General features: G+C 46.3%; 1 protein-coding gene across 4 annotated transcripts in view; it reads right to left on the bottom strand.

Moving 5' to 3' along the window:
• Positions 1-11,457: 11,457 nt before the first annotated feature.
• usp19 (ubiquitin specific peptidase 19) overlaps positions 11,458-13,488 on the bottom strand; it is a gene marked incomplete at its 3' end in the record, with an annotated part of 35,680 nt that continues 33,649 nt past the window's right edge. For all 4 annotated transcript variants that reach the window (XM_080469384.1, XM_080469385.1, XM_080469386.1 and 1 more), the window contains one exon: positions 11,458-12,428. In XM_080469384.1, coding sequence (XP_080325510.1) covers positions 12,288-12,428 — 141 coding nt within the window. The remainder of the gene's footprint in view (positions 12,429-13,488) is intronic.

The following is a 13,488-nucleotide window of genomic DNA, read 5'->3' as shown; positions in this document are numbered from 1 at the left end:
ATTTCAGGGATTCAGTTGCGGTCATCCATATTTTTAGTTCCGCTATTTTTGGTCACCAGCAACAATTTTATTGTTTTTTACCTCCACCACTGTTGTTGGTTAGTAGGACAATGCAAAAACCCTCAATGTGGATAACGTTGTGGATAACGGATCCCGAAGACAGTTCATGATCCAGGTTGTTAAGCGTAAAGGGAAGTTGTCCCACCAGGCCATCTTTGACTTCCTTCTTATTCTGTCATCAGTCTTCTTCAATCCAAGCCATCAGGGAATGTTCTAATAGTTTAAACAACACGATTCCAAACTATTCCAGTAGTCCTCAGCATTACTCGGGAACCTCAAAGCAAGGTGAGCTCCACCTAGTGGTACATTTTAGAAGAACAATACAGTCAATTAGGTTTCATGTGTGGGCAGTATTCTACCAGGAGATTGTTCATTACTATGAACACCTTTTATTTAGAGTCACGAATTAACCTCAAGTACATGTTTCTTGGACTGTAGAAGGCAACTGGAGTATCTGAAGAACCCCCCCCACACACACACACGCGCACACACACACTGTTACTAGTTAATTTCTGTCATTGCTCACCAAAATATTGTACTTATTCACTTATTTGTGCGTTCTGGTGATTTTTTTCATTATTAATGTACTTGTACTAGTCGTTCTACGTTTGATAAACACTGCAGAACCAATACCAGTTCTCTCCCTGTGTTGGGACGGTTTTTATAATTGGTTTAAGCCTCTGTGTTGTAACTGTAACACTAACATCATCAGCAGGTTAACGTACAGTCATAGATGGGAATCGTCCCACTGTGTAGAACTTCTCTGGAAGCCCAATGAAATTACTTTCCTAAATACAATAGCAGCACCTTGTGGCCAAACAGTGTCCTACAACACAAAAAATGGTCTTAACTTTCCTCTGGACTCCACTAAAACACACAGGCGGCACGGGCAACAATTCCTTTCTGGTGTTCAAATAGATATAAAACGTCCTTGAAGAGCAGATTGTTCTGAAATGGGATCATTACAAATCAGTTGTGCTGCAGAAACACGTCCAAATTACAAACAACGGAAACATTCATGGCTTTATGTAAAGTGTTCATATGAGCTGGTACTCTGACAGACAGCATCTCTCTTCACACAGATCATTTAAACATTTCCCCATTAAATACTGTAAAAAGGCTAATTTGGGTTTAAGGTGATTCAAGCTGAACAAATAATTAATATTTAATTCCTCAGGAGATAAAAGTTCCGTCGGAAACCCTTTAAAATGAGACATTTGCTTCAAAGCTTCCGGGGCAGTGGTGCCCGGCAAAAGACAACACTCCCTTGTTGATGTCATGTAATGGTTCTTTTTTCGTCTCTGGCTGTGATGCAGCTTGTGTTTTCATGTATTCTACTCACAGCAAGCTTCATGTCGTGGTTCTGCACAGTCTGTCGGAGGCTTTAGGCACCGCCAGCTCCGGTCTGTGAGACTGGTTTTGGGGCAGATATACCACCATGTCTGAGGAGGGACCACCACCAGGGCCAAGTGCAACTTTGACCATACAGCCAGGAAAGAGTTTAGACTTTACAGGACTGCTGGAGTGGCTGAAATGGATACAGAGTTTGAAAGATTTCATCCAGCAACTAATCTGCATGCTCGCTTGGAGGAGAACAAGATAAATCCCTTGATATGCTGACTGCATCGGGGATGAAGTAATGATCACTGTACGGGCTGAAGGACAGTATGAAGGAGTCTGAAACGCTTTCCAGAACTCCTCTATTGTGAAGAAAAACATCATTATTGAGCGGGCGAAGTTGAACGTGTGGACAAGGACAGGATGAAGCTGCAGACTCTTTCATCACCACTTTATTCACTGAACACTGGGATTATGGACTGCTTCATGATAAGCTCATCACAGACGGGATTGTAGTGGGGCTCACTAGAGCAGGACAGAGCGAGGAGGTGAAACGCTGAGAGGTACCGGATCTGATGCAGGGGACAGCAAAGCCATCAACAGAGTGTTCAAAGGCAGTGACAAGACAAAGACGAGAGGTCAATTCCAGCATTTTAGCACACAGTTCAAGTCCAAGACTGGACGTGTTCAACAATACGTGGCAAAGAGAGCTCAGTGTTACAGATGTGGAGCTTCTCCATTCCATCCAAAACTTGACTGTCCTGCAAACAATGTGCAATGCTGTGCATGTGGTAGGAAAGGACATTTCCGAACTGTATGTACTGCCACGGAAGATTGAGGAGAAAAGGTGACAATTGAGTCAATCGTCCAGAGGTGAGCTCTGGACGATTGACAATGAGAGTGACGAGAGATGCGTGCCATTGAGAATCATCACGGGAGCAGATGTTACAGTGATGCCACACAATGTGTTTAAAGGACTATTTGGATCTGGACATTAACCTGCTCTCAGTGATGCATCCAAGACATTAATGGCGCTTGGGTGAAACCGGTTGGACGTTGTGGGAGTGACAGAACTGCAGCAGAAGAGAGAGGACGGAATGACAGTGGAAGAGGTGTACATCATCAAACAGCTACACACAGCATTGCTGGGAAGACCAGCCACCAGCAAACCCAGGCTTGTCCCAGACCTGGACAGCATCAGCATGGAAACAGTGAGAACAACCTACCCCGAGCAGTGCGGTGGTCTAGGTGTCTAGGTGTCTAGGTGAGGTACGTCAGCCAGATACCATCCACCAGGTGCCGAGCCTTTCTCTGAAAACACCCAGACAGTTTCCACTGCCTCCAACAGACAAAGTGAAGCAGGAGCTGTCATGACGGGAAGGTCAATGAGCTTAATGAGGCAGTATGTTGTGAGAAATGTGTCCTGCCTTCAATGAAAGAAACGCTGGGAAAGCTGGCAGGAGCACAGATCTTCAGCAAGCGGCGCCAACATGGGGTTTTGTCAAATACTGCTGATATAGGATCCAGTCCACGACATTCATTACACTTTTGGACACTACCACTACCACAGACGTCCTTTTGGTATAGCCTCAGCCCCGGAGCGTTTCCAAAACACGGTGGCGGAGTTCTTCACATGGATGACGTGCTTGTGTGGGGTCAACCACAAGAGCTGCATGACAGTGGAATACATGCTGTGCTGGAGAGAATCCAAAAGGTAGGGATCACAGTGTATGTGGACAAGTGAGGGAGGCTTAACTCAAAGAAGACCGAGGCTATTAGGAGGATGGAGGTGCCAACGAATGTGAGTGAGCTGAAGAGTTTTCTGGGCATGGTCATCCAGCTGGCAGAGAGAGACAAACACAAGCAATGGATGCTCTACCACCACACATAAAGCGATTCCGCATCCGATTGACCCATTATTCCTACTCCATCCAGCATGTGCCAGGGAAATGTCTGTGGACGGCCGATGCGCTGTCAAGCTCTCCAGTTCAGAACTTACCTGTGAGCACTGAGTATCTAGACGAGCTGAGAGCACAGCTGAAGAGTGAGAGTGTGAAAAGGTGATCGAGAGCCTGGTGTCAAAGAGCCTACATTGAAGGCCTACTGGGCAGATTGTCAATTTCTCACTGTAGAGAAGGATCTATTGTTGACGGGAACAAGACTGGTTAACCTGTCCGCCATGAGAAATGATGTTCTCGCCAGATTGCATGTTGGACACCGGTCGGAGGTAAAGTGCAGGGAAGGAGCGAGACCGTTGGTGTGGTGGCCTGGCCTGGGCCAGCAGCTGAGTGAGCTGGTGCTGAAATGTAGAACTCGCTGCACAGAGGCAGAACGGTAAAGGACCACTGAGGCCATCACAATGTCCAGACAGGCCGTGGCAGAGCGACCCCTACCTGCTGGTAGTGGACAATGCTTCCAGGTATGTAGAGATCACACAACTTATTCCCTCCAGATCCAAGGACATCGTTGTTTCCCTGAATCCATCCATGGCATTCCAGAGACACTGGTCACTGATAACGGGCCACAGCTCTCTGGGATGATGTTTGGTGCTTTCGCAATCATATACATTTTAGTCATGTCACAAAGCAGCCCAAAGCTTCCACAGAGCAGTGAAGCAGAGCAGTGAAGCAGAGCAGTGAAGCAGAGCGGCACTCAAGACGGTGAAAGAGTTACTCAAAAAGGCTGAGGATCCTTATTTAGCTCTATCGTCATACAGAGCGACACCACCGCACAACAGATACAGTCCTAGTCAACGTCTTATGGGACGGTGTCTTCGAACAACTGTGCCGACATTACCTGCACTGCCTGATCCTGATCCTGATCCTGATCCTGCTGACCCATGAAGAGGTGACGCAGAAAGAAAACAAACAGAACTATCGTGTGCACATCCTTGGTGACCTTTCACCTGGACACACAGTTTGGGTGACAGACCAGAGACCGGCTGGGACTGTTGTGGGAAGCCACACCACTCTATGTTCTTACCTGCTGATGCACCGCATGGGACAGTGAGAGGAAACCACCAACATCTGCCTCCTGTGGAGGCTCTGCCTGAACAGGACACTGGTGTGCTGCAGGAGCGCCCTCCTGTGGACACCAGCACACCAGTCCTGGTCCTGCTCCACCACCCAGACAAACTGGTCTCATATGACTTCTACTCCAGGGACGAGGTCTGGGAGGAGGGTGGTGGAACCCACAAGGTTGGACTTGTAGCATGTTGAGAGCCTCTGTTTGACAGAAAAGACTGTAGTGTTTGTTCAGAATACCCGTTTTTATCAGAAGAAAGAAGCGGTAGTTTGTGTAATCGATATTTCAATGTAGAGACTGTGATGGTCAAATGTTTACAAATGGCAATTGAATGTTTAGAAGCTACGTAAGCAGCGATTTAGTTTGATGCTTAACATTATAATCTGTTCAATTAACAGAAATAGAGTTCAGATAGGAACAGACCTTCCAGCTCAGGAGGCAGACTAATCTTCTCAGGACTGATGGATTGATCGACCCGGTTGACTCCAGAAAGGGGAGATGTGGTGTGATCTCTGATACTACATTGTACTGAGAGCGATGACGTGATGACATCACAGGGTAGATGCAGGTTAGCATTATGTTGTTGAAGATTAATAATATCACATTAAACTCACAGGTGAACTCAGGTGAATAAATAACACAACATGAGTGAAGTGGAACCTGTGGGATGAATATGATCCAGTCCAGATTAGAGCTGAACCTTTAATCCTGATGAAGTGTTTCAGTCTCCATGGTAACACGCTCTGATCAACTGCATCAATGCAGAACTGAGATCTAACGGGTCAAGAACAGAGACCACGGGCCTCATTTATAAAGCTTGATTACTCACAAAACAGGTCCTGAAAGATGCGTACGCCACTTCCCACGCAAAATTTGTCATCTAAAAAAATAAACCTTGCGGGAGAATGTGCCTACCGGTACGCAAACTTTGAACCTTGCACACATTTTGAAGACGGGGAACCTGGTGGTGCTGATTATGAGGTGGAGAATTGAAGCCAGATTCATTTCATACATTCATTATCTTCAAGTATCAGACTTATTGATCCACGTAATCAAGCTGCAGCGGTATAGATGTTTCTTTAGGGGAACGTTACTACTGAATCTGCATCACGATGTTCACATGTCAAACTTTCATCTTCAAATGATCCAGAGAACGATGGATAGAACTGGTTATCAGTTGTGACAAGGTGTGGAGCAATCAGTCCCATCGCTGAGTCAGCATATAAACAGCAGGGTGACAGCCGTGCGTCAAGCTGCACTACGGACGCTCTCGCACCACCGCTCGACCCTCGGGACGCACTGATACCAGTGCAGGAGACAGACGACGTCCTCGTCACTGCATTGAACTGCATAAAACTGAACTTTATTGGTCCGATGTGTCTCCACCAAAATGTCTCCTTCCCCCTCCGACACTCTGACACACGGTGGCGTCCTCTGGCCCCCACGATGTCACTCTCCTCTGGCCCCCACGATGTCACTCTCCTCTGGCCCCCACGATGTCGCTCTCCTCTGGCCCCCACGATGTCGCTCTCCTCTGACCTCCACGATGTCGCTCTCCTCTGGCCCCCACGATGTCGCTCTCCTCTGACCTCCACGATGTCGCTCTCCTCTGACCTCCACGATGTCGCTCTCCTCTGGCCCCCACGATGTCGCTCTCCTCTGACCTCCACGATGTCGCTCTCCTCTGACCTCCACGATGTCGCTCTCCTCTGGCCCCCACGATGTCGCTCTCCTCTGACCTCCACGATGTCGCTCTCCTCTGACCTCCACGATGTCGCTCTCCTCTGGCCCCCACCTTCAGGTCAGATTCCTCATCGCCATTTCTGCAGTCACTGAGCTCTCTGAGGCTCTCACACTATTTCCAGCAATGATGATGTGTTTCTTTGGCTTTTTTTTTAGTGATACCAATATGGTGCTCACCAAAGAATATTGTCCTGGCCTCCACCTCCCCCATGACTATTTTTCTCTCTGTGAAATTGTTTTTTCTGCCAGAATTTAGTGTAAAATACAGTCGATCAACAGGCTGATTGAGATGCAAAAATATTTCTGAGGCACATTGCATTGAGTATTTATGGTAGAAAGTGGGTGTGGTGGGGGCGGGGCAATGACCTGGGCAGCCTTCCAGGTGGACTGGGATCTATAAAAGGAAAGTGCGTGTGGGTGTACATGGTTTTATAAATCCAAATATTCTTTGGCGGACGCCATTTTCAGCTTTTGGGCGCACGTACATGTTTAGTAAGGATCCTATGCAAAGTTTTATAAATGCGGGCCCAGTCCATTGTCTGATGCCATGAGAAGATCAGTAAATTCCTGGGGAGGTTATATTAATCCACTAATTTTTGAAAGGACAGATTTCTTTCATAATATGGGTCTTTTATTTTGCATAGCCCTTTTCCATCCAGAGTTTAAAGGAGTCTTATCGCACAACTTTTCAACACTTTCTCATGGTTCCTATTGGTCCAAAAACGTTGTATTCAAAGTTTCTTTGCCCCAAATCCAGCTTGTCCTTGATTTTCAGCCGTTTGAATATTCCATCGCTCAAGCCGCATTCAGAATCTGTTGGGTTTTGGGGAGCTGGACTGGCTCCGCCCCACATGCCCATTTTGGGAAGAGGAGGAAGAACTTCCTTTCCTTATGCCATGTGCTGTTGTTTACATTCTGCCACTACCTTACAGAGAAACACCATTCAGCCACACTGATATGAAGCAGAATGTTAGTGAGGAGAAGCTCCTGGAGAAGTTCCTCCTCTGCTGCTGCAGCGGGACGTTTCAGAAGGTTCATATAACATGTTGTGTGTCTGAATATGTTAAATAGCTGCACAGAATATTTTCTTTACAAAGAAATGTGACGTTTTAACAGAAAATAAATGACTATTCAGACCAACCTGAGTGACTATGCACTTATCTAACTGTGTGCATGGTACACTGAGATCGGATCATTTAATTATCCTCTCCTAATGGTCATAATTAGAAGCAGACAGGAGTAACTCCTGAGCCACCATTGAATCATAGAACTAAATAAAAAGATCACCTCACAATTATCCAACGTTGTTCAGGCCGACGTGATGAAAACACTCCTTGGTGACGTGCTGGGAGCGACATACAAAACTTTGGGAAGTCTTGTTGGTAGATTCCTATTAAGAATAAACTGAACCCAGCGGGTCCTCCCAGGCTCAGATGAAGCCAGTAAAACTAGACTCTTCTACTCCTTGATACAATTAATAACGCTGCATCTGGCGTGTTGTACTCGTGTCTTCACCATGTTTGTTTACCTGCAGCGGAAGCGAGCAGAACAGCCGGGTTGTGGGCGGGGCAAAGGGGAGGGTCTACCTGGATTGGGGTTGGCTAAAAAACGCCTCTGGTGACGCGACACAGGGTTTGAGTTCCGACTCGCTCATTGGAGCAACACTTTATAAAAACTGAAACGAGACAGAAAACGGCACAAAACGGAGATGGCTCAGGGAATGGAAAAATATTTTGAATATAATGACAATGGAACAGTCAGTCCAGTAGCATTATGGGATGCAGCAGAAGCATTCCTTCCAGGGAAAATATTTGCTCAATGTGCCAAACATAAAAAGATGAGAACAAAACCGCTATTGGACCTGCAGGAAAAGCTAAAAGAGTTAAAGCAGCTCCGTAGTAGGTAGTGGCGACTGGTCATCAGGGGCAGGTGGGGCTGAGCGCCACCTGGTGTCATCAGAAAGGACTGCATGCAAAGTATGCTATTAATTCTTTAAGATTATCTATAATGTTTTCTTGTCTGTGAATAAAACTTCCTCCTATATATCACATAATTACTGTGTGAGGACTGTACTTTCTGTTCTGTTCCAGGTTGTGCGCATGCTCAGTGTGGCTCCATCCATTCATTCACATGCTTTTGATGTCTCGTGGGGCTTGAATCCATAGACATATACACGTACATACAGGTACTTCTCAAAAAATTAGCATATTGTGATAAAGTTCATTATTTTCCATAATGCAATGATAAAAATTAGACTTTTATATATGTTAGATTCATTACACACAACTGAAGTAGTTCAAGCCTTTTATTGATTTAATATGGATGATTTTGGCAAAAACGTAAAGAAAAAACAAAAATCCCCATCTCAAAAAATTAGCATATCATGAAAAGGTACTCTAAATGAGATATTAACCTAATCACCTGGAGCACCACACCCACCCTTGAATCAACGAATTAACTCTAAACACCTGCAAAAGATTCCTGAGGCTTTTAAAACCTCCCAGCTGTTTCATTACTCAAAACCGCAATCATGGGTAAGACTGCCGACCTGACTGCTGTCCAGAAGGCCATCATTGACACCCTCAAGCAAGAGGGTAAGACACAAAAAGACATTTCTGAGCGAATAGGCTGTTCCCAGAGTGCTGTATCAAGGCACCTCAGTGGGAAGTCTGTGGGAAGAGAAAAGTGTGGCAGAAAACGCTGCACAACCAGTAGAGGTGACCGGACCCTGAGGAAGATTGTGGAGAAGGACCGATTCCAGACCTTGGGGGACCTGCGGAAGCAGTGGACTGAGTCTGGAGTGGAAACATCCAGAGCCACCGTGCACAGGCGTGTGCAGGAAATGGGCTACAGGTGCCACATTCCCCAGGTCAAGCCACTTTTGAACAAGAAACAGCGGCAGAAGCGCCTGACCTGGGCTACAGAGAAGCAGCACTGGACTGTTGCTCAGTGGTCCAAAGTACTTTTTTCGGATGAAAGCAAATTTTGCATGTCATTCGGAAATAAAGGTTCCAGAGTCTGGAGGAAGACTGGGGAGAAGGACATGCCAAGATGCCTGAAGTCCAGTGTCAAGTACCCACAGTCAGTGATGGTCTGGGGTGCCATGTCAGCTGCTGGTGTTGGTCCACTTTGTTTTATCAAGGGCAGGGTCAATGCAGCGAGCTATCAGGAGATTTTGGAGCACTTCATGCTTCCATCTGCTGAAAAGCTTTATGGAGATGAAGATTTCCTTTTTCAGCATGACCTGGCACCTGCTCACAGTGCCAAAACCACTGGCAAATGGTTTACTGACCATGGTATTACTGTGCTCGATTGGCCCGCCAACTCTCCTGACCTGAACCCCATTGAGAATATGTGGGATATTGTGAAGAGGAAGTTGAGAGACACCAGACCCAACACTGTGGATGAGCTCAAGGCCGCTATCAAAGCATCCTGGGCCTCCAGAACACCTGAGCAGTGCCACCGGCTGATTGACTCCATGCCACGCCGCATTGAAGCAGTCATTTCTGCAAAAGGATTCCCGACCAAGTATTGAATGCAGAACTGAACATAATTATTTGAAGGTTGACTTTTTTTTGTATTAAAAACACTTACACTCAGATGAAATATGCAAATTTTTTGAGATGGGGATTTTTGGTTTTTCTTTACTTTTTTTGCCAAAATCATCTATATTAAATCAATAAAAGGCTTGAACTACTTCAGTTGTGTGTAATGAATCTAAAATATATGAAAGTCTAATTTTTATCATTACATTATGGAAAATAATGAACTTTATCACAATATGCTAATTTTTTGAGAAGTACCTATATATATATATCTATTGCATGAGGGCTGAAACCTCACTAACAACGTCATTAGAAGCTCAGAGCTGATTGGCTGGTGCTGATTGAGGCGGAGCTTCACAGAACCGGAGCGAGTCTCACAAACACCAGCTTGTTAGCAGCTAAAGCTAACAAACGCTTAAGAATAACATTTAATTAGTTTTATTATTTACGAGTTTGAAACGCTTAGTTTAGCAGAATAAAGCTAAGTAGTTGTACAGCGTGTGACAGAGTGAGGAACACTTTTTAAGAATCCCACTAACTCGTGGCTGAGCTGGCGTCCCTGAAGCAGCGTGACCCGGTTCGAACCCAAATGTCCAGATGTTTTTTTTTTTATTTAATATTTTTTCATCGGCTATTTCCAAGGCTCAACATTTTTACTGGATCAACGCCTATATGGTTGTTATAATGTTGTGGCTAAAAGGTTGTGCACACACTTTACTTTGGAATTCAGTAGTGTCACTACACCTGAAATAAAATCTTACATCTTGAAACGCCACTGATCGAAGGTATCAAGACCCGGCCACTCTTGAGCAAATGAGACCTGTTAAACAGGAGAATGGTAACATTTTAAGCAAAGAAACTGAAAAGAAGATAAGATTCATTAAACAACAATACTTTGAGGCCGGACCAAAGTCAACTAAGTTACTAGCCTGGAAAATGAGGAAACGACTGGCAGAAAGCACCGTCTAAAAAATTCAAGATTCAAAAGCAAATACAATGACCACCAAACTTGAAGATATTCAGAAAGCATTTGAAAAATACTATACTGTAGCACCGCAGATTTCACAGTCGGTGCACGACACTGTGGGCCGTCGGCCTCTCCGGGTCTCCGTCTCACCATTAGACCACCAGCTGTTGGGCAAAGCTGAAATTTGGCGAAGGCTCGGTGACGGTCTGGGGGCGCTTCAGCAAGGCTGGAATTGGGCAGATTCGTCTATGCGAAGGACGCATGAATCAAGCCACATACAAAGTTATCTGGGAAGAAAAGTTGCTTTCTTCTGATCCGACGACGTCCCCCAACTCTGAGGTTTGGTTCTTCCAGCAGGACAATGCTCCACGTCACACAGCTCGGTCAATGGAGACACACCAGTCCAGTCTCGGGACCTGAACCCCATTGGAAACCTCTGGAGTGTGATCAAGAGGAAGATGGAGGGTCACAAGTCATCAAACAAAGCTGAGCTCCAGGAGTGGAATAAAGTCACCCAAGAACAATGTGAAAGCCTGGTGGAGAGCACCAGGGTTATTCCACCAAATACTGATTTCTGAACTCTTCCAGAGTTAAAACATTAGTATTGTGTTTGTTTTAAAATGAATATGATCTTGTTTTAGTTTGAGGCTGGTGTCAAATTACGCTAAGCCATGATTTTTCACCCCATCAGGTTTTGACTCAGATTCATCTTTACTTCACCAGACCCTCAGAGGTCAATGAAAAAAATGAAGAAGAAAGAATGTGAGCGACAAACTGCAGCAACGTTCCAAACCAACTGTATTTATATTAACCATTTATGTGTATCCACAGCAGCATTCTGGATCATCCCCACTTTTTATACACAGTCCACAACAGAGGCAGGAAATCGACGGAAATAACAGAATGAAACAACAGTTTGGGGGGGGGGGGGCATGCACTCATGCACACTCCAGTTTATATGGAAGGAGCCTGTTTGAGGACTGAAGAGATCAAACTGAGGAACAGAAGTCGAGTTTACAAAGCAATGGAACAGAGAATTAAGACCCCCCGCAAAAAAACTAAAAACAAAGGGTTAGCACCCCCATCTCTTTTGTCACAGCTACTGAAACTACTGCCCCCCCCCCCAAAAAAAATAAACTGACCACCACAACTCAAACCAGGCCAACAAACCTACAAAACAAAGGCAGATCAAATAGAAATGGGGGAAATAGATTTACACACGTTACAAGAAACACAAACTCTCAGATGTGATCCGGGTCGTCCGGCTCCACAGCTTCAGCCCGGGTCAGCGGATCCGGTCCCTGCTGGTGCTGAGGGTCTTTTTCTGAGCTGGAACCAGAACTCAAGGTGCTTCGGTGCGAGGAGGCCTGGCGGCGCCCAGCCGGCTCGGGCTGTGTGTGTGTGTGTGTGTGTGTGTGTCCCTATATGTACTGAATGAAAACGACTACTGATGACGAGATGACTGATGTATGTTGGATGAAAGACGAAGACGCCGCTGCCCAGTCGGCGCCGCTCCTGCTCGTTCTGCCTCGAGGTGCAGGCGGGTCTTCACTCCAGGTCCAGCGACGCCAGCTTCACTCCTCCGTCCCTCTGGACGTCTCGTTGTCTCGCTAGTCCACCTCCTCCATGTTGCTGTAGCACGGCGCCGCACAATCCCCCGGGTGGGCGAACAGGTCGGAGGGCACCTCGGGGGTCAGCGTGGGGGGGCCCTCTGGGTCCAGGTCGCCTCCGAACAGCGACTGGCTCGAGTCCTGCAAGAAAAACCAACGGCTCTGATGAATGGCGCTGCTGCGGCGGCATGCTGGGAGATTTAAGGTTTCTGAGCTGTGAAGTTAGGAAACAAAAGGAAGAGACGCATGAAGGGATGAGAACCAGCTGGAGGTTTTATTTCTGCTTCAGGCCACCAGAGGGACCAGATACATTATTGCAGGGAATTATTTAATAACACGTTTCAATACAGTACTCATCAGTCATAGCTTATTACACACACACACACACACACACACACACACACACACACACACACACACACACACACACACACACACACACACACACACACACACACACACACACACACACACACACACACACACACACACACACACACACACACACACACACACACACACACACACACACACACACACACAAGTTAATCGCAGCGTCAGGTCCGGGGGGGGGGGTTGTCCCATGATGAGCGTTGATGCTGCTTAAGGTCGTTCATAGTGGCGCCACAAAAACAATGAGTCTGATGTCAAATAAGATTCTTTTCAGAACCAGTGGTTTGGGTTTTACAGAGTACAAGAGGCCCGGGACTGGTGTCAAATTACAAGGCCTGGCGTAGTGACATGAGACTGGGGTCAAATTACTAGAGATGAAAGGTAAAAACACACATGATTATTTTTATCCCCGAAAATATGAAAAAGATCAGATTCTGTCCCTTTAAGAAAAACTGGACAAACATCAGCTTTGCATATTAGTTAATCAAGTATCGAGTGAGACAGTCCCTTGGACCTGAACCTGGACCTGGACCCGGACCTGGACCAGAACCCAGACCTAGACCTAGACCTGGACCAGAACCCAGACCTGGACCCGGACAGAGCTGGACCAGAACCCAGACCTAGACCTGGACCTGAACCAGAACCCAGAAACCAGACCTGGACCCGGACAGAGCTGGACCAGAACCCAAACCTAGACCTGGACCCGGACTGAGACGACCTGTGGACAGTTTGGAGTCTTCAGCAGGAAGTGAAGTCGGTGAATCGGAGGTTGTGAAAGTGCTTTTCTAAAGCTTGAACACCAGTTGTG

Source organism: Lipophrys pholis, assembly GCF_963383615.2.
Source record: "Lipophrys pholis genome assembly, chromosome: 8".
NCBI lineage: Eukaryota > Metazoa > Chordata > Actinopteri > Blenniiformes > Blenniidae > Lipophrys > Lipophrys pholis.
This window is presented reverse-complemented; position numbering and strand designations above follow the sequence as displayed.